The 18,406-nt window shown below is 39.1% G+C and overlaps 1 protein-coding gene across 1 annotated transcript; it reads left to right on the top strand.

The window, feature by feature from the left end:
- The first annotated feature begins 1,294 nt into the window (after positions 1 to 1,294).
- LOC108435537 (fibulin-7) lies at positions 1,295 to 13,335 on the top strand. Its single transcript, XM_017711479.2, has 8 exons — positions 1,295 to 1,709; positions 3,931 to 4,090; positions 6,269 to 6,439; positions 7,575 to 7,700; positions 8,496 to 8,678; positions 9,717 to 9,854; positions 9,990 to 10,125; positions 12,032 to 13,335. Exons 1-8 carry the CDS (start codon positions 1,485 to 1,487, stop codon positions 12,390 to 12,392), a joined length of 1,500 nt encoding a protein of 499 aa, XP_017566968.1. The 5' UTR covers positions 1,295 to 1,484; the 3' UTR covers positions 12,393 to 13,335.
- The last annotated feature ends 5,071 nt before the right edge of the window (positions 13,336 to 18,406 follow it).

Below are 18,406 nucleotides of genomic sequence, written 5' to 3'. Positions count from 1 at the left end.
AATACTGAGACAACACTGGTACGTGTTGTCAGTGGTTTCAGGCTTAGCTCTGGTGCATAATTCTTCTGTTTTGGTCTTATCAGCTCTTACTGCAGATTTTGATATGATGGATGACAAGAATCTAATCCACCATCCTGAATACCGGGTAGGCTTCTCAGTTTTAGACTGGTTTTAATCATACTTGATGAAGCCTTTGCTTTTCTCTTTGTACATATTATCTTTAGATGATGTCAGTAAGCAAATATGATATCAATTTTTACATTTATGCTGATGACATGCAATTTATACTTTGCTAGTATAATTACAAAACAAAACAACAATAATAATGATGACAATGATTATTATTATTATTGTTATTATCATTATTATTATTTTACTGCAATTGTAATCCTATAGAAATAAATCTTACATTTCTTGGTAATCAAGATTAATTTATTTCCAGTGTTTTATATGTTGACGTATCAGCATCGGTGGACATATAAATGAAATATCAAATATCTGCATCAGTCCACAATTCCCATTTTGGTGAATCTCTACAATTTAGATTCACACACACATCATCTAAACCGCGTATCCCTCTGGGTCGCGGTGTGGTGCTGATGCTTATCCCAGCTGTCATTGGGCAGAAGGCAGGATACACCTTGGACAACAATTTAGATCCCTCATCTAAAATTCTAAATGGACATATACAGGATTATACTGGCCTTCTCACTAAGTGTCTGACACATCCCATGATTCTGAGGTATTCTCTGTTAAGTGGCCAAAGCCCTGTCAAACAGTTCTCATATTTTTCAGCATCAAATCAGTGATGCACCATGGCTGTAAATGGCCTCCCTGCAGAGGGCAGACTGTTGCTACACTGTGGCTTAACTAGACCACTTAGCCAGTCTCATTCACTTTCTTGTACTCTGAGGGCCAAAGTCCAGTGAAGTGGCTCAGCGAATGTGGAAAACATACCAAGTAAGCCAGACCAGACCCTCCATTATCACATTGTTTTAGACTGACATCATCATTTTGCCTACCCAGCTCTATCAAAGATACATACATAGAGGCAAGCAATACAAATCAGCATTCCAAAATCAAGCCAGCAACAAAATGCTGATTACGCACAGTAGGACTGCCTTTATGTCTCTACCACGGCAGTCGTCAGATGAGCCAGGCCTACTCAAAGCAGATATATTCCCAATTTAGCAGGGGAGCTTCTCTCATTACCACTCTCTGCTTATCTCACACGGTGCCGCAAGGGTGACAACTTACTTTCACCCATTAAAAGATGTATTGTGCTGCTCCACGCTGAGGTGTTGTTGACCAGCGGATTTTATATTCCTGTTCCTCCAAGTTAACAAATAGGCGACCAGAACTGAGCGGCTTTTATAAGGGGAGAATTTGGCATGTGGAGCCCAAAAAAAGGAAAAGAAGAAAAACATTAGCCTACGGGTTATAAAAATGTAGGCTACTCTCCACACGGCGCTAGACTGACTTTGATGGCTCCTAAAACTAGCCCAATTTCTCCTCACTGCGCTACAGTTTATGGGGTTTCACCGAGTGATAAAACAGCTTTAGAGACCTCTCGTCGTGGAAACAGATATTTCTGGTTTACTAGACTGCGACTTCAGAGGACAGTTCTGAGGAAAATGCGTGGAATTTACCTCAGTCCCGTCGCGCTGCTGCTTGTGTTTATCTGTCAGGTTCCCGTCATCCGTGGGCAGGTGAGTGGAGCACGAGATCACGTTTTGGACTGTTGTTTTATCAAAAACCGCTTATCTGCAGTCTGTGTGAATCTTAATGACCAGCTTTAGCTACATTCACAGTATTTAGTCCATTACTGGATTACATCTGATACTTTTCTGTAGAAAACTAACGAAGCAGTGTTTACTGCCAGTTTCGACACTGAAACTATGATTTTGATTTCTTTCCCCACCAGAAATGTATAATCGCTGGCACAAAGCCACTTTGTCTCTGATTACATTTCAATATTCCCAAAACAGTAGCCTATTAAGCTGCAGGTTGAGCTTTCAAAGCAGCGTTTGCTCGCAGAGGGGTGTCTTATAGAAGCCAAAATGTGTAAAGAAAGGCTAAAAAGTGATGAAATAAAAAGGCTATACGCCTAAATTAATAGAGAGAGAGAGAGAGAGAGAGAGAGAGAGAGAGCGAGCGAGCTGTGGTCAGTTAATTACTGTAATTTGTATATAAAGCCAAACTGAATACATCACTCTCATTATGACGTTATGTGACTTCATTTTTTTGGAACAACTACTGAGTTAGAAAGTTTTAGTAAGAAAAAAAATGTTTTTCTTCTTTTTGTTTGTTTTCTTGGTTTTTATGGGTCATATGTAGAAGATTCACTGTAAAGGAAGATCATATTACCCCTCATATGCTCATATGAGGTTGGATCTAATGGTGTTCATTGTTTAAATATGTTAATAATATACTGCTATGTCATTCACAAAACTACTAAAAGCTTGACTGAAGGTTCAGTAACTCATATGGCCCATTTATTCTGCAATAATGCAGGTGCATCAGAGCCAAATAAAGGTAAACAGGAGGAAATGTTTTTGCAGAAGCCCTGAAAAAGAGAACATGGTCACTCTCTCACACTACTACCCTCATCTCCCTGCTTTATAATCAGCTACCCAGGTGTTTTCACAGGATGTGCAAATATTGACTGTACTTACACAAGTCCTACAAGATGAAAACACTCATTGGTTTTTTAAAAAACATGAAAGAAAATGAGAAAACAGAACATACATAAACCACAGTGCCCTTCCCCTTGATGGCAGCCAATGAGAGCCTAGGAGCCTTGTATGTTCTGATTGGTTTGAATATTTCATAAAGGGGTCAAGCCTGAACTTAGCTGTCTGAAATCAGAGCATCAGCGAAATAAACCACATTCACTGTTAAACTGCTGTGATGCAACATTTTGATGAAGTCCAGATATTCCAGATTTTGGAAAAAAAAATCATCCCTGAATTTCCGGCCTCAAAATACACATAATGTTTCTTACATGACATTATAATCATGTTTGTTATGTAACATTAAGTCATGTAGAAATATCCAAGACAGCCTGAGGAAAATGGATCTATGACTGGATGGCAGTTTAACCCAGTGCTAACTGCTTTCAGCATTCCAACAAATCATTTGTAGTCTCTCAATATATCTACATTACATTTGAAAAGGATGTGTTAATTAAAAACATGCTTTTTTGTGTAAAAACACCCAAATGCTTGTTCTTACCTGCATTAATTAATGCACGCTGTATGAAAGTGTTAAATCAGCATAAAACATGTCCAGTTAGGGACACTGTGTACTGTTTGTAACATATCTGTTTTAGGAGCATACACTCTGACAGTTACACTGGCCAAACATAATCCTGAGAGGCATTACTGTGTTTCAAGTACTGTAAAACAAAGAAAGCCTTCCAAGATCCAGACTGCCCACATTTCTGTAAGCTTTGCGATTTTTCTCGTTTTCTCTGAGCATGTTAAACCCTGCGTACACTCTGTTCATTCACCCTGCAAGTACAATCCAGCCTTTCACAGCTTTGAGCCCCTACCTCCACGTCCAGAGTGGCACCTCTTATAGATGACGTCATGCACGTCACAAAACACTGAATCTTTCACAACTGGACAACTTCCACAGAATAAAACCACAAGCTTGCCTCATTTATGTGCTTGGCAGTCCCAAAGGCAGGGCTAAGTGGAACTAGTCAAGCTGATCTGTTTACAAAAATGTCTAGGATTTATCATTGGTATGCAATTTTTTTAATCCAACCTGACAAGAACATGACTACTATTAAAAATGTATATTATGAAATAACAAAAATAGCATAATGCAGCTGTTATTCCTATAATTCACCAGACAGATTCTCTGTTGATATATCCATGGTATGGAAATCTGAGTGTAATAAACTGGGACCCACTCTACTTCCAGGAATGTCCAGGGACACAGGAGTTGCAGAATTCCCTCCGTCAGGCTCACAAGCTGCTCTCAACACACGAAGCCTCGTACCTGCAGAGTCTCCGCACCTTGAGGAAGAAGCTCAGTCTACTACAGAACAGCGCTGCTCGCCTGCCCACTAAAGCCAATAATGGTAAGGGCTTGCAGTGGTTAGTATGAGTAGGAGCAGACAGGACAGCGGGGTGAGCATGTAAATTAACACCAATAGTGCACTTGGCAAAAGGCAAGCAAACAACCAAACCTCTTGTAATTAGAGGTAGGCAATATGTAATATTAAAGACATCATAAAGCACAATATCATGAACAGTTCTTTCTTCTCTCCTTAAGATGGCTTCAGTTATGTGTAATTTGACCAAGGCTACCTTTGCATATGACTGTACAATTTAGTAGGAATGCAAGATGACATCGGAATAATATCAGTAAAAAAAGTTAACACTTTAGATTTGACTGATATTTCAAAGTTATATTTGACATAGGTTTAACATGGATCCTTTTATACTCAATATTTTTAGAATTTCAAATTTATAACCTTCCTTTTTTTAAGTATAGTCTTACAAAAAGTTGTTTTCAAACAAATGCATATGTAATACCAAACAAGTTATATGAGTTTCAAACAGGTTTTTGTTCTAACCTTAGTACTGAAAGCATTGGTTTATTGGTTCACAAAATCCTTTTTTTCTGGTCTTATTGGCTCTTAGTGCAGCTTTTGACACAGCTGATCACAAGATTCTAATCTACTGTCTTGAAAACTGATTAGACCTCTCAGTCACAGCATTATTGGTTTAAAATCATATTTAGTTAACACACAGTTCATGGTTTACTGGGAAATCGCTCATCAAAAAAATGCATTATTTCTTGTGGAGACCCACAGGGTTCAGTTTTAGGGCCTTTGCTTTCCTTTTTGAACATGTTACCTCTAGGTGATGTCATTACTAAACATAATATCAGTTTTCATAGCTATACTGATGACACACAATTTTACACTTCCATTCTTTCTAATAATCAAGACTTAGTTAGACTTTTCCTCATTTGAGAAATATTGCTACAGTTTGACCTTTTTTTTTTAGAGCGATTTTCTTATGATTTTAAATTAGTACTCATAATTTTTTGCTTTACTGTTAAGCATTATCACTTGTCTGTAAATCACTCTGAGTGGCCACTGGCATGAGCAGTGCTATATAAATGAAGATTTTTATTATTATTGTTATTATTTATATTATTATTAATATATTTTTTAGGTTTGCTAACACATTGGAACAGACACAATGCAGCAAAAGATGAAGAAATAGCAAAATAAGCTAATATCCTATACATGCATGCATATTTTTAGTCTAGTGCTAAACTAGGAGACCACCCTGACCAAATGGGACACAAATTAATTTAATTTCATAAATTCTTTTTTCAGCCTCAGGGAAAAAAAAACAGGACACATATTTATTAACTTATAAAAATAGAAAAAATAATAATTATGGCAAAAATGTGGACACTACAAAGTTAATACTAAGTCATGTGCTTTTTAGCAGATTACATCTTGATAGCTTTCTGTAGCTGTTTAGAAGTCTTATTAATCTTGTTTTAGGAATTTTTTTTCTTTTCAGTGGTGCTCAGGACACTGTGAAGGCCATTTTAAAAGCTTCAGCTTTCGTTTCTTGAAGTATTTCATGGTTTTGATGTATTCTTTGGATCATTATCCTGTTGTAGAAGCCAGCCTGTTTCAGCTTCAGCTTCAGAAGCAATAATTTCTGGAATCCATTCTTCCATATACCTGTGCAATGTTTCATGTGCTGCTTATAACACATGTAATTTGGCCAGGGGTGCCCAAACGTTTGCATACAACTATTTCTAATCTAGCCATTTTAGATGCATGTGAGAAAGAAATTTGAAAGGCAGTTAAAGTGTGTTTGGGTAGATGTTTTTGTGAATGTGGGTGTCTTTTTGAAGGGGAATGTAATGTCAATGACACCTTTGAGAACAGCTTTTGTTGGAAGAGCACAGCCGTAACTTATTGGTTTTAGGATTGGAAGGATACAAAAGTTAAAGTGGGAGTAGGATGAATGCAAGTTAGAATAGATAAATTAAATAGTGACACTGATTTGATATTATACTTAGCATTTGTGGCATTTGTGTAATTTTCTGTTAAATATGTGTTTTCTTTTTTTTCTGACACTGAAAAAACACTAAAGCATTGGAACCAAAGCACAACTGTACTCAACTTTACTCTGACAGACACAGACAAAAGTGTCAAAAACACATTGGACATAACAATGCACTGTATTAACACTTAATCCACAAAGACATGATTTCTGTTCAGTTACCTGTCCAAAACTGGAGGCTCCCCTCAATGGCAGGAAGTTGGGGAAGATTCTGTTGCCAGGGCATGAGGTCCACTTCCTGTGTGACTTGGGATATGAGCTTGTAGGGTCCGAGACTCGCCAGTGTAAGGATTCACTCACTTGGAGTGGTCAGCAGCCAGTCTGCAAAGGTGAGTAATAATGATCCTCACATAGGGTCAAGGTATGTTAAAGCAATAGTTCTGCAAAAAACTCAATTTTCCCATTAGCCCAAATGTAGCTGATTAGCCAGGACGTTTGGTGTCTAAGGTTTTGCACTGGAGACAGGAGGCTAATGTAATAGTGTCTGAAGTAGATGGATATATGCACCTGGCTTTGTGCCAACTGAATGCCTTAATCATCATTCACTAGTCTCAAACCACATAAAGGTGTTAGGTAGTCCTAAATAGATGTTCTGGGTGATTTCTTACTCTAAATGACATACTGTTCTTTATTAAACTGAAAAAAAGACTTCAGGATGGTTGCTACCACTGGTTTTAGCTATACGATGCAAGGCACTTCCATTATGTATATATATATATATATATATATATATATATATATTGCAGTATGTAATACAAATTCATAAGACATTTTGCTAAACTTTTGCTTTAAATATTTAATTATGAAATAATCAGACTGTATCAAAGTAGAAACAGTATAAATCAGTATGTTGTACAACAACAACTTAAAGCACAGCATTGAGCCTGGGCTGGATTGAGATTGGGGCTCTGATGCCCACCCCCCCTTCTTTCTCACTTCTTCCACTCCTCTACCCTCATCACTCACCTTTTATCTACTCTGCCCATCACCCTCACTTCCCTGTCTGCATGATCATTGTTTTTCTTTTCTGCCTGTCTCTGAACTGCTGTTTTACGCAGTACTTATGTATTACCCCCATTTTTCCCCAGGAAAAGAAGTTTTCAATTTCATATGCATCTCAGCATGATTGAGTTTCGTTTGGCTTTTGAATTTCAGTGCCCATCTCCACAGAATGTTTCAGTTTGGCCCCATACATTGTTTTACAGACCATTTAATTCCAGACAGCAGGCCAACGTTGTGATTGTGCTTGACAAATGGTCCATCAGCACCAGAGAAAGCTCTGTCTAAAACCACAGAGTGCTGTGCATACTTTGCTTAATCTTTGCATCAGTAGTATAATGTTACTTGGACCTTTTCATTTTCCAGTTCACAGATGCTGTTTTTTTAAACAGCGCTTGGTATGCTTGTATGCATCTGGTCGGTTATAGACCTGGATTAAAGGCTGAAATCCCTCTCTTTCTTCAGAAATAAATGAGTGTTCCTCCTCACCATGTGCCAATGGGGGTACATGCACGGATGAAGTAAATGGATTCACATGTGAATGTGCCAAAGGGTGGGCAGGGTCTACTTGCCAATCCCCCACATCTACATGTAAGTATACTCACATTTCTGTAAGATTCTTCAGTTCATTAGCAGTAAATTGATACACATCTCCAAGAGGGTTCAAGCGGCAACTTACTGTAGCTTTGATGGCTCACAATCAAGGGAATGCAAGTAAAAGAACAAAGCAGGATGCATGCAACACTTGGAAGAACACACAGCCCCCCACACACACTCATATACATAGGCTAATGGACTTTTAAATGCATCTTGACCTCCACACACTGCTGCAATTGTCCATTGATCTTATATTTGCTCTCTCCCGCAAGCCGGAGTCGATGAGGCAGCCATAAACATTGCACACTGCACAGATAGTGCTGCTCACACAAGCTCAAAATCTAGATGACACTGTGATATTTGTAGATCTGCACAGAGTAACCCCCACTATGTTGAATGAAGTCTTCATGAAGCCTGAAATTATATCAGCCGATAATATCTGTAATCAGCCTTTGACTACTACTTTGACTTGTCTACATAAGCATTAAGCACATTTATAGCAATAGGTTGGTGAAAATTCAAATTTACATAGCTTTCACTTGCCAAGACGCATTTCATGTCTGAAGTTTGCTTCTTTAGTTTTGCACTGGAGCTACAAGATTAATGTAACTAGCAGTCAGTGAAAGCTTAAAATGAATGAGTTTGCTCATGTGGCCACCCTAAAACCTAAAATTTTGTCCAGACATTTGTCCATTTTATAGAGAACATTAATTCAGACCAAGTGAATATAAATGAGTGCTTAACTTGCAGTGAGTGCAGCTTACCTTACAAATACATCTCTCTCTTCAGTTTTTGTCACCATAACCAACATGTCTGCTGCCACTGCTGGAGCTGCAGCTGCCACCTCCTTTCCCTTAGCAACCCCGTCTCTGCTTGTGCGACCATCCAAGTGCAGCCAGGTACAGGGCACCACCCACTGCACCTGTGAAGCAGGATACACCATTTCAGGCCGGGACACCAGTATCTGTACGGGTGAGTGCTCCACGGTGGATAACCAGTAACCTCAAAATATCCTAACCATTAATTCATACATTTAAAAAATATATTTAGTTTTTTTAATTTTACCTCACATATCAGACATCGGAAAGGAATCTCTCCCCACTCTTAATGTAATTTCAATTGTTTATCAATTCCTGAAACTCCTAGGCACATGCTATGGGACTATCCTGAATGGTAGTAGAGGTAACCTCTAATCTAACCTGAGTGTAGATACCTTTGGACCTTACCTTTGTGTTATAAATGATAGTGCAAATATGTAAATTGCAATTAAAGTCTTTGAAAGTATTTGTTTAGCTAGTACGACTGCAGCTAAAAAAAAGCTTCTGCCTCCCAAACTTTCAGTCAGGCAATGGTTACAGTCTGAACTGTCTACAGCTAAGGCCAACCAAGAAAAACTTGTTACTTTGTAGATATAGAGAGAGGCAATGCCTGCAATAAAAAAAACTCCTCAGTTAAACAATTACCTTATTTCTTATTTCTTATTTTTTATGCAATCCTTCATCCTGTGTTCAATTTCATATGTATCTCAGCATATACAGGGAGAAGAGTGACAAAAGGGGTACATTAAATGTATTAATTACATTGTATTGCACTGTTGAATTACAAAAAAAGAAAGGAGCAGAAAGTTCAGTACTCTTGTTCAGAATAAAAGTAATATCACATACTCTTGCGTAATTTGGGGAAAGTGGTGTCCAGTCTATGCCCAGAAGCACTCCTGTCTTGCATTTTCTGGTTTTCTGTGGTCTAGTCAGTCTTATTGAGTCATGGGCCCTTATCTGATCATTTTCTTGTATTTTTTATGCTCTGAGAACCACTTATGACATTTTCCAGCCTCTGTTTATGCCTAAAAATTTAACAGGTTGTTAAGATCAGATCAGAAAACACACTAAAATGTGCTGGACAGGCTTGCAGCATTCCGGATTGATGATGTGTTAGCTGAACAGCAGTATGTTATGGTAGTGCTCATGCAGTACTTATGAATCTATGTAATCGTTTTATTGTCTTTTTCAGACATTGATGAGTGTGAACTGTTCCATAATGGGCAGGCAGGTCGTTTATGTTTACATACTTGTGTTAACACCCCTGGTGGCTACCGCTGTACATGCCCTATGGGATACAATGTGACCCAAGATGGCCGCAGCTGCAGAGGTGAGTCACACATTTATTGAAAACCTCACTGAAAAGAATGCTTAAGCCCCTTGTGTTGTTGTGCAGCTTGAGGAGGACAAGTCATAGACCTCTCTTCTTTATGCATACGCAGACTTGTCCTGTTCTGACTTGTAGATATTGACGAGTGCGCTACGAGGCAGAACAACTGCACCCGTGATCAGCTATGTGTTAACACTTATGGAGGTTTTCAGTGCATTAAGGTGGAGTGCCCACGCATCCGGAATGCAACCTATGTCAAAACCTCCCCCACGTAAGTATATGTTGACTCATACTTGACAAGGCTGTAAACAAAAGGCTGCTTAAAAAGGTAGCTTTAAAATTTGCAATATACAGAATACTGAATTAGGGTGGAGTAAAGGATTCAGACAGACCCATGCTATATGGCACATGCTGCACTGATTATCAAAGGTTTTCAAAATGTTTGTTTCAATTTTTTTTAGTAAATGATAAACATTAATGATGTTTCATTTGTTTCATACATTAACATATAAACATACTATTTAGTCATTATTATGACACTAACATGTATTTAGACATGTGTGGAGTTTAATTGTAAAGCCACATACAGCTCCAGACAGTCTATATGTTTTACTAAATTAAACAGAGAGTGCTGCTGGTAAGGAAATTTATGTCTAGTATTGATAGTGCTCTTTTGCCAGGGACTGAAAAACATGGCACTCATTAATAAAAGCCTTTATTATAATATGGCTATAGAAGAAAAAACAAATCTGCCAAAATGTTTTGGCAATTTTTTTCCCATCAGGGAGAGTCACCACATATGTTTTATTCCCAGTTTAGACAGTGTAACAACAACTTGGAAAAGAAAATAGCCTAATCATTATTTAGGCAAAACAAACTCCTCATTGCAAGAAAAGCACTTTAATGAAGATGAGTAAAGTTACAAGATTATTAGTATTAGTATTAGTATTAGTAGCAGTTCAGCAGTTTATTGTTAACATTACCTTTGCAGGTACAGTACTGTGTAAAGGTCAAATGTATTTAATTTCCAGTCAAAATAACCATTAAGTACATGTTATTGATTATTTATTGTCAGGAAAAAAGTAAAAAACATATTTAATAGATTAAAAAAATAATTACACAGAAGCCTCAACAACTGAACATATAATTTTTTCTGCATAGTGTGTCCATCCTGTACTTTTTCCCCCAGTTTTCATGTCCACCCACTATCATAGTCTCCCCCAATCACAGCACAATACTAGCACTAGGAGGGCGAGTCATGTAAAGCCAGCCACCACCCTTACAAACTGCCTCTAATGCACCGTCATTGGACATTACGTCAGCTATCAACCATCTGTGCTGGCTACCATCACACTAAGTGGTAGGGGGGAGAGGGAGGGTCATCCTACAGTTTCTATTTTTTTGTGAGAGTTACTTTCAGGTTTTCAAAGAAAGGTGGATATTTTTTCACCTCTCCAAAGTTCAGTCTTATAAGTTGCTTGCATTTTCTGCTTCTCACAATCCAAGTAATCATGAATACATTTAATTAATGTTCATATCTGGACTCTGGGGTAGTCAGTCCAATATTCCGAGAACACTAGCAGCTTTTTTGTTTAATTTGCAAATTTTTTTTTAATTATTTTAGTTTTTTCCTTTCTTTTGATTATTTTTTCTATTTCTAGCTTCTTGACAGCTACACATCCTTTCAGACTCATAGCACTGAGTTGTCTTCTCATAGCAGAAGAATAAACAAACACCTGTGGATTTTCAAAGATAAAACTTGAACTGTAGTTACTGTTTATCTGATGGTGACAGTTTGGATAGTCTGTCAGGTCTTGTGCGGTTGTTAGGAGTTGCAAATTTCTCTGTACCTTTTAATAATTTTTTGAAGCCCAGTTTTGGAATTCTCTTTTTTTTCCCCTCACTTATTTTTCCTTAATTTTCCCCTTTCCAATTGAAAAATCTTATATCTAATCCTCTTATTTCTAATCCTCAATATAACAAACAAATAACTTGACCTGAATTCCCCATTTGACTGGAGATTATATTTGTATATCAAGGGTGGCCTTTGACTTCTGTACAATACTGTGTGTTTTTTTTTTAACAATAACAGTGAAAATCTATGAGAAATTTAAAGAAAGAGGAAAAAATGGATAGTTTATACTGTTACAAAACTTCTTTTTCTCCTGTTGATCCAGGCGCTGTGAGAGGAACCCCTGTCCTGTGGACAATAAAGCCTGTTCACAGGCTCCGAACTCTGTGTCCTATCACTATATGTCTGTGGCATCTAACCTGTCCGCCCCGCGTGTCATGTTCCGGGTTTCGGCTGTGCGGGTGCTGGGAGACACACTCCGCTTTGCTTTGCTGGGGGGCCGCGGCCGCCGCCACTTCACTGTACAGCGCTCTGACCGGCAGACGGGTCAGCTGATGCTTGTCAGCCCCATCCAGGGTCCAGCCATGGTGGAGGTGGAGGTGGAGATGAGTGAGCTGGAGAGGAGAGTGCAGATTGGTCGCTACATCACCAAGATCACACTCTTTGTGTCGCAGTATGAGTTCTAGAGCCTGAAGTTTCTGGAGTCCTGAGGGGTTTAGGAGGAGTTTGGAAGTTTCTTGTATGCATGATTAAAACCCTAAAGACACTCTGATAACCTTACACATCCGCTTCATAGTAGTTACTGGATAACCAGCCTTAAGACTATGAAGGCTTTTATACTCTAAGTAACAGTACATTGTTGCAAACTAAGGTAATATTTTGGAAAATCTTCCTTGGTTAGGCTAGATGCCATGTAAACATGTGTTGGTTGCTGGCACATTGACTCGATTGTGAAATATTTTGGAAACTTAAAAAAAAAAAAAATGGCCTGCAGTGTACGTGTGAACACAAATCTGTCAAACACCTCAGTGCGTTCCAAGGCAAACAGGACGTTCCTGGTTGTGTAGTTGCATCCATCTGTTGGCGTTTTCCGACAATGGAGAGAAAAATTCCAGAGGGAATTTAAGCAGTTCCCCCAGCTATGGATAGCTCTTAGCACAGCTGGGCCTCAGACATGAATCCCAACAGAGTAGTACATGAGCTACTCATGGGGCATGTCATATGGGTACGAGCAGTATTTACATTCCTCGACGTGCCAAAAAGGGTTTGGCTGGGCAGTTACAATGAAAGCTGTAGCTATCATGACTGTAGTTACTGCTGCCTGCAGTGCAATCAAAAGACAAAAAGCTCTGTGCAAACAGAGCAAGATTACAAACTTGCTCTTTTTGGGACCAACATAAGGAGGATGAAAGTAGTTTCAGGGCTTATGGTGGTAATTTCACTTTCCATCAAAAATAAACGGAACATTTGATTGCTCAGTCTGTGGGCAGTGTGAGTCACTGTTGTACTTTATAACCTTTTTAGTGTTAAGATATTTATTTTAAAGCATTGATTTGATCCTGTTTCTTGAAGTAAAATGCTTCAAATACACAAAACTATCACTCTAATAAAGATTCTATCTACATTTCATGTCTGTGGCTTTAACTTGCTGATGAAATTTACTTATACTCTTAAGAGTAGGTGCCAAAAAAAGTGAGGACATGGAAGAAACAGGGAGAACCTTTCGATAGGTGGTTCTTTAAAGAAATGTTTTGGTAAATTAGATTTGTGATGGCCTCCACATGATATGAAGGCTTTTTAAAACCATACCAAATCCAAGAATCATACGCCCTGTTCATTCACAGTGGAAACCCTGCAGTAATCGATGGGGTTCTTTAAACAAAGCAGATTGCTGTAAAAATGGTGCATTCGGGGGCTATAAGTCAAGCTTTAAGTTAGTCATAATGTATGATTAGCTGTTGTTTGCAAAATATATTGGGAATGCTTTTAATTTGTGTCTTGAGCAGCCTTTCTAGTAATGGACAGGTTTTCCAGTTGACTAGTTAATTGGCAGTAGATGCTGGGTTACTGCCAGCTTTATGAGCTTAAAGACTGGCATAACAGCCCGCAAATACTTGATGTTTTGCTTACCAGACAATTTGATGCTGTTGTAATAAATAGCCTGGTCACATTGTTGGCTTTAAATAAAATTAGCTGTAGATAAACAATATATATTTCCCTGAAACTCTTGCTAACAAAATTATCTAAATTAGACTATGTTATGTAGTTACAGCATTATTTTGTTAACAAAGGAAATAGCTGCACATAAACAATACTATAACAAGGACACACAGTGTTGATGGAAGCACTGTTCTTAGGAAGCATCGAATCCTATTTCAGTGCTAACGGTGTCCCCCTGTGGAGGATTTTCATCCTGCTAAACATGAGCAAGTGTGTGAGTCACAAACTAGTTCAGTGAAGAGCTTTGCATCTGAAAACAGTTAACTTTAGTAAATTAAAAATGTAATAACAACCTCTGTATTTTTATTACAGCAGTGCGCTGTGATTTTGAATGGCAGTATCAATTAAAAACACTGGCCGCCAATTCATTACTGCATTTAAAAAAAAATGTTTTCCAGTACACAGAGTTTAGGTTCTGCAACAGGGTTCTTTCAATTTTTTGTTTGCATTGACTAGGAATGGGAAAGATAGTGACTTGGCGTCTGAATTGCAGGCAGCATCCCGTGAAATAAAAGCTAGAGTGTGAGAGAACTTGAGAATGTTCTGGCTAAGACATTAGGCCTGTGACACAAAGCTGTGCTTTTCAGCAATGAGGCAGCAAGCAGAGGCTTCAGTCAAAGAGCCACTGTGTTCATGCACTCCACCGATTAATGTGTATTTATGCAGGGGACAGTAAAAACAGCAGAGTTCTCTGGTATATTTAGACAGTCGGTGAGATGTGATAAATCTGAGCCGTGTGTGGTATCCCTCCACTGCCCCTCTCGCCGTAAATGCTGACATGTGTATGTGAAAGTGTGTGTATTTACATGAAGAAGAGTTTTTACTCTTGACCCAAAATAGCTGAGCGATGTTTGTGGATGAAAGGAAAAATGTTTCACCCACATGTCACACAACATCCTATAAAGTAGCCATTTGCCAAAGCATCTACTCTCTGGAACACAGCAGCTAAGCTCAGTTAGGAATGGAGAAAACATATAAAACTGATGTAAATGGATAATAGCTAAACAAATGAATATGCGCTGTATAAACTACATAGCTGTGTGAAAGAGAGCCTTATGGGGTGTCAGCTGACAGTCTCTGAATTTGCAAGACGCTGGATGGTAACTGCAGAGAGACCAATGAAAAGGACAGCAGAGTGTGAGAATAACTGATGGCTGAATGCTTGTGACTGACTGCGAATAGGTTGAATAGAGAGATGCACACCATCCTTCTCTCATCATTTTTTTTGTTTCTACAGAGGGCCTCCTATTTTTCAGCTGTCAGAGCCGTCTCTCTATGCTGAAAAGGCTTCTCCCCCCTCGTTCACTCCAACTATCTCACAATCTGACCGCATCTCTACCACCAATCTGGATATGTACAGGAGAGAAAAGGGGGAAGAGAAGAAGCAAGAGGTCTAAAGTGCAAAGTGAATCCCATGTTCTCTGTCTCTGAGATGTCAATCAAAACAAACTGAAGTCATGAGATATGTAGAGTAAGCCTAAAATGTACATAGTGCTCTCATTTCATGTTACCTTGAGATAACTTTAACATAGAACTACTACAACTGTTTTAAAACTACGTTGTTTTTGCTAAATAAATTAGTAATTGTGAGCGACTGATATGTATATTTCAGATTGTTCAGGTGACGGACCAAACACCACAGAAGATGCAATAGTATCTAATAGTATCTATTTTTACCTTTTTTACTTTATTAGTTAATGGCCTACATATATTCAGCACAATTCAATTTATTAAAAATACAAAATCCACATTTTTCATAATCTCCTATCAGAGTGCCTAAGGTGTTGGCCTGTAAAAAAGGTGAGTGCAATCTATTGCTGAAAGTCAACTCTGTCTCAATTTCACAGCCACCCAGGCATATTTCTGACCATAGAAAGAATTTAAAATTTAAAATATTGATTGATTGGAATGCTGAGACAATAAGGCTGAGCTTGGAATCGATTGATTAGACTATAATTTGCACATTTAGAAACAAGGTGTGGGATAGAAAAGCTTGATTTTGATCGGAGCAGCACTAACAGAAAACAAATCAAACTTAATTTTCTAAAATAAGCAGCTTAATAAATGTCTTCAATAAATAATTCTGTTGATTAGGTAAGCCTACCCATGGCTGTTTGCTTGCTTTGGCCTCTAAAACGTTTTCAGATTTTTGATTATGTCACCATGCACCAGTGGCCATGATCAACCATCTCCCTCTCCCACCACCCCCAAAATGATCAGCTAGCTGAAAGGCTCTCCCTAATGTGGCGTTTCACTCAGCAATACATTTCGATACAGAAAGAAATTGCATTATGATTTCCAATTTACCTCAACTTTAGTAGATCTATCTATGATCTGCCTGCAAATGTTCCTGATTGTGAAAGTGAACAAGCTTTAAAGAGAGTTATCAACATACACATTCAAACTGATGATAAATTGCAGTTTCTTAACACTGACTTCAACTGTGCAGTCTGGAAACGACAATGAGAAATTTGTCACCATGTAAATGTTAGCTTAAATCACATAAATAAAAAATAAATAAATACAACCATGAACCAGAATGAACATTATAATAAATGAATCATGCACTCTAAGCATAGGTAGTCTGACAAAAATTAAGTTGTGCTTCTCACTAAAACTACCCTATGTAAGATTTGAAGATTGGAAGCCCTCTCTGGAGGAAATGTGTAACTGCACGCAACATTCATTAATATACACTGCTCAAAAAAATAAAGGGAACACTTAAACAACACAATATAACTCCAAGTAAATCAAACTTCTGTGAAATCAAACTGTCCACTTAGGAAGCAACACTGATTGACAATCAATTTCACATGCTGTTGTGCAAATGGAATAGACAACAGGTGGAAATTATTGGCAATTAGCAAGACACACTCGATAAAGGAGTGGTTCTGCAGGTGGGGACCACAGACCACTTCTCAGTACCTATGCTTTCTGGCTGATGTTTTGGTCACTTTTGAATGTTGGTGGTGCTTTCACACTCGTGGTAGCATGAGACAGACTCTACAACTCACACAAATGGCTCAGGTAGTGCAGCTCATCCAGGATGGCACATCAATGTGGCAAGAAGGCTTGGTGTGTCTGTCAGCGTAGTGTCCAGAGGCTGGATGTGCTACCAGGAGACAGGTCAGTACACCAGGAGACGTGGAGGAGGCCATAGGAGGGCAACAACCCAGCAGCAGGACAGCCACCTCCATCTTTGTGCAAGGAGGAACAGGAGGAGCACTGCCAGAGCCCTGCAAAATGACCTCCAGCAGGCCACAAATGTGCATGTGTCTGCACAAACGGTTAGAAACCGACTCCATGAGGATGGTATGAGGGCCCGACGTCCACAGATGAGGGTTGTGCTCACAGCCCAACACCGTGCAGGACGCTTGGCATTTGCCCGAGAACACCAGGATTGGCAAATTCGCCACTGGCGCCCTGTGCTCTTCACAGACGAAAGCAGTTTCACACTGAGCACATGTGACAGACATGACAGAGTCTGGAGACGCCGTGGAGAGCGATCTGCTGCCTGCAACATCCTTCAGCATGACTGGTTTGGCAGTGGGTCAGTAATGGTGTGGGGTGGCATTTCTTTGGAGGGCCGCACAGCCCTCCATGTGCTCGCCAGAGGTAGCCTGACTGCCATTAGGTACCGAGATGAGATCCTCAGACCCCTTGTGAGACCATATGCTGGTGCGGTTGGCCCTGGGTTCCTCCTAATGCAGGACAATGCTAGACCTCGTGGCTGGAGTGTGTCAGCAGTTCCTGCAAGATGAAGGCATTGAAGCTATGGACTGGCCTGCCCGTTCCCCAGACCTGAATCCGATTGAGCACATCTAGGACATCATGTCTCGCTCCATCCACCAACACCATGTTGCACCACAGACTGTCCAGGAGTTGGCGGATGCTTTAGTCCAGGTCTGGGAGGAGATCCCTCAGGAGACCATCCGCCACCTCATCAGGAGCATGCCCAGGCATTGTAGGGAGGTCATACAGTCACATGGAGGCCACACACAATACTGAGCCTCATTTTGACTTGTTTTAAGGACATTACATCAAAGTTGGATCAGCCTGTAGTGTGTTCTTCCACTTTAATTTTGTGTGTGACTCCAAATCCAGGTCTCCATTGGTTAATAAATTTGATTTCCATTGATGATTTTTGTGTGACTTTGTTGTCAGCACATTCAACTTTGTACAGAACAAAGTATTCGATGAGAATATTTCATTTATTCAGATCTAGGATGTGTTATTTGAGTGTTCCCTTTATTTTTTGAGCAGTGTATAAATGTGCATTTTTGATGTAGTTTTGAAGAAAAAGGTGTTTTGAAATCCCCTGTAAAATCTGATCCGACCACTCTGACTAGTAAATTATTATTTCACCCATTACTGGGTGAGTAGCATGTATTTAGCATTATTTTTCTTCTCCTGTTTCAGTAATGCTGCTTCTTTCAATTTCAACATATCAACATAGTGCAGCTTTAAGTTGGCAATGGGG

This window comes from Pygocentrus nattereri, chromosome 7 (genome assembly GCF_015220715.1).
Source record: "Pygocentrus nattereri isolate fPygNat1 chromosome 7, fPygNat1.pri, whole genome shotgun sequence".
Taxonomy (NCBI): domain Eukaryota; kingdom Metazoa; phylum Chordata; class Actinopteri; order Characiformes; family Serrasalmidae; genus Pygocentrus; species Pygocentrus nattereri.
The sequence above is the reverse complement of the archived record's forward strand: the minus strand, read 5'-3'. Positions and strand labels throughout refer to the sequence as shown.

Coding starts and splice junctions, on each gene's coding strand:
- LOC108435537 (XM_017711479.2), top strand. CDS start 1,485: ATGGCTCCTAAAACTAGCCCAATTTCTCCTCACTGCGCTACAGTTTAT. Junction 7,701..8,495: donor CCAATCCCCCACATCTACAT/GTAAGTATACTC, acceptor CTCTCTCTTCAG/TTTTTGTCACCATAACCAAC. Junction 8,679..9,716: donor GGACACCAGTATCTGTACGG/GTGAGTGCTCCA, acceptor TGTCTTTTTCAG/ACATTGATGAGTGTGAACTG.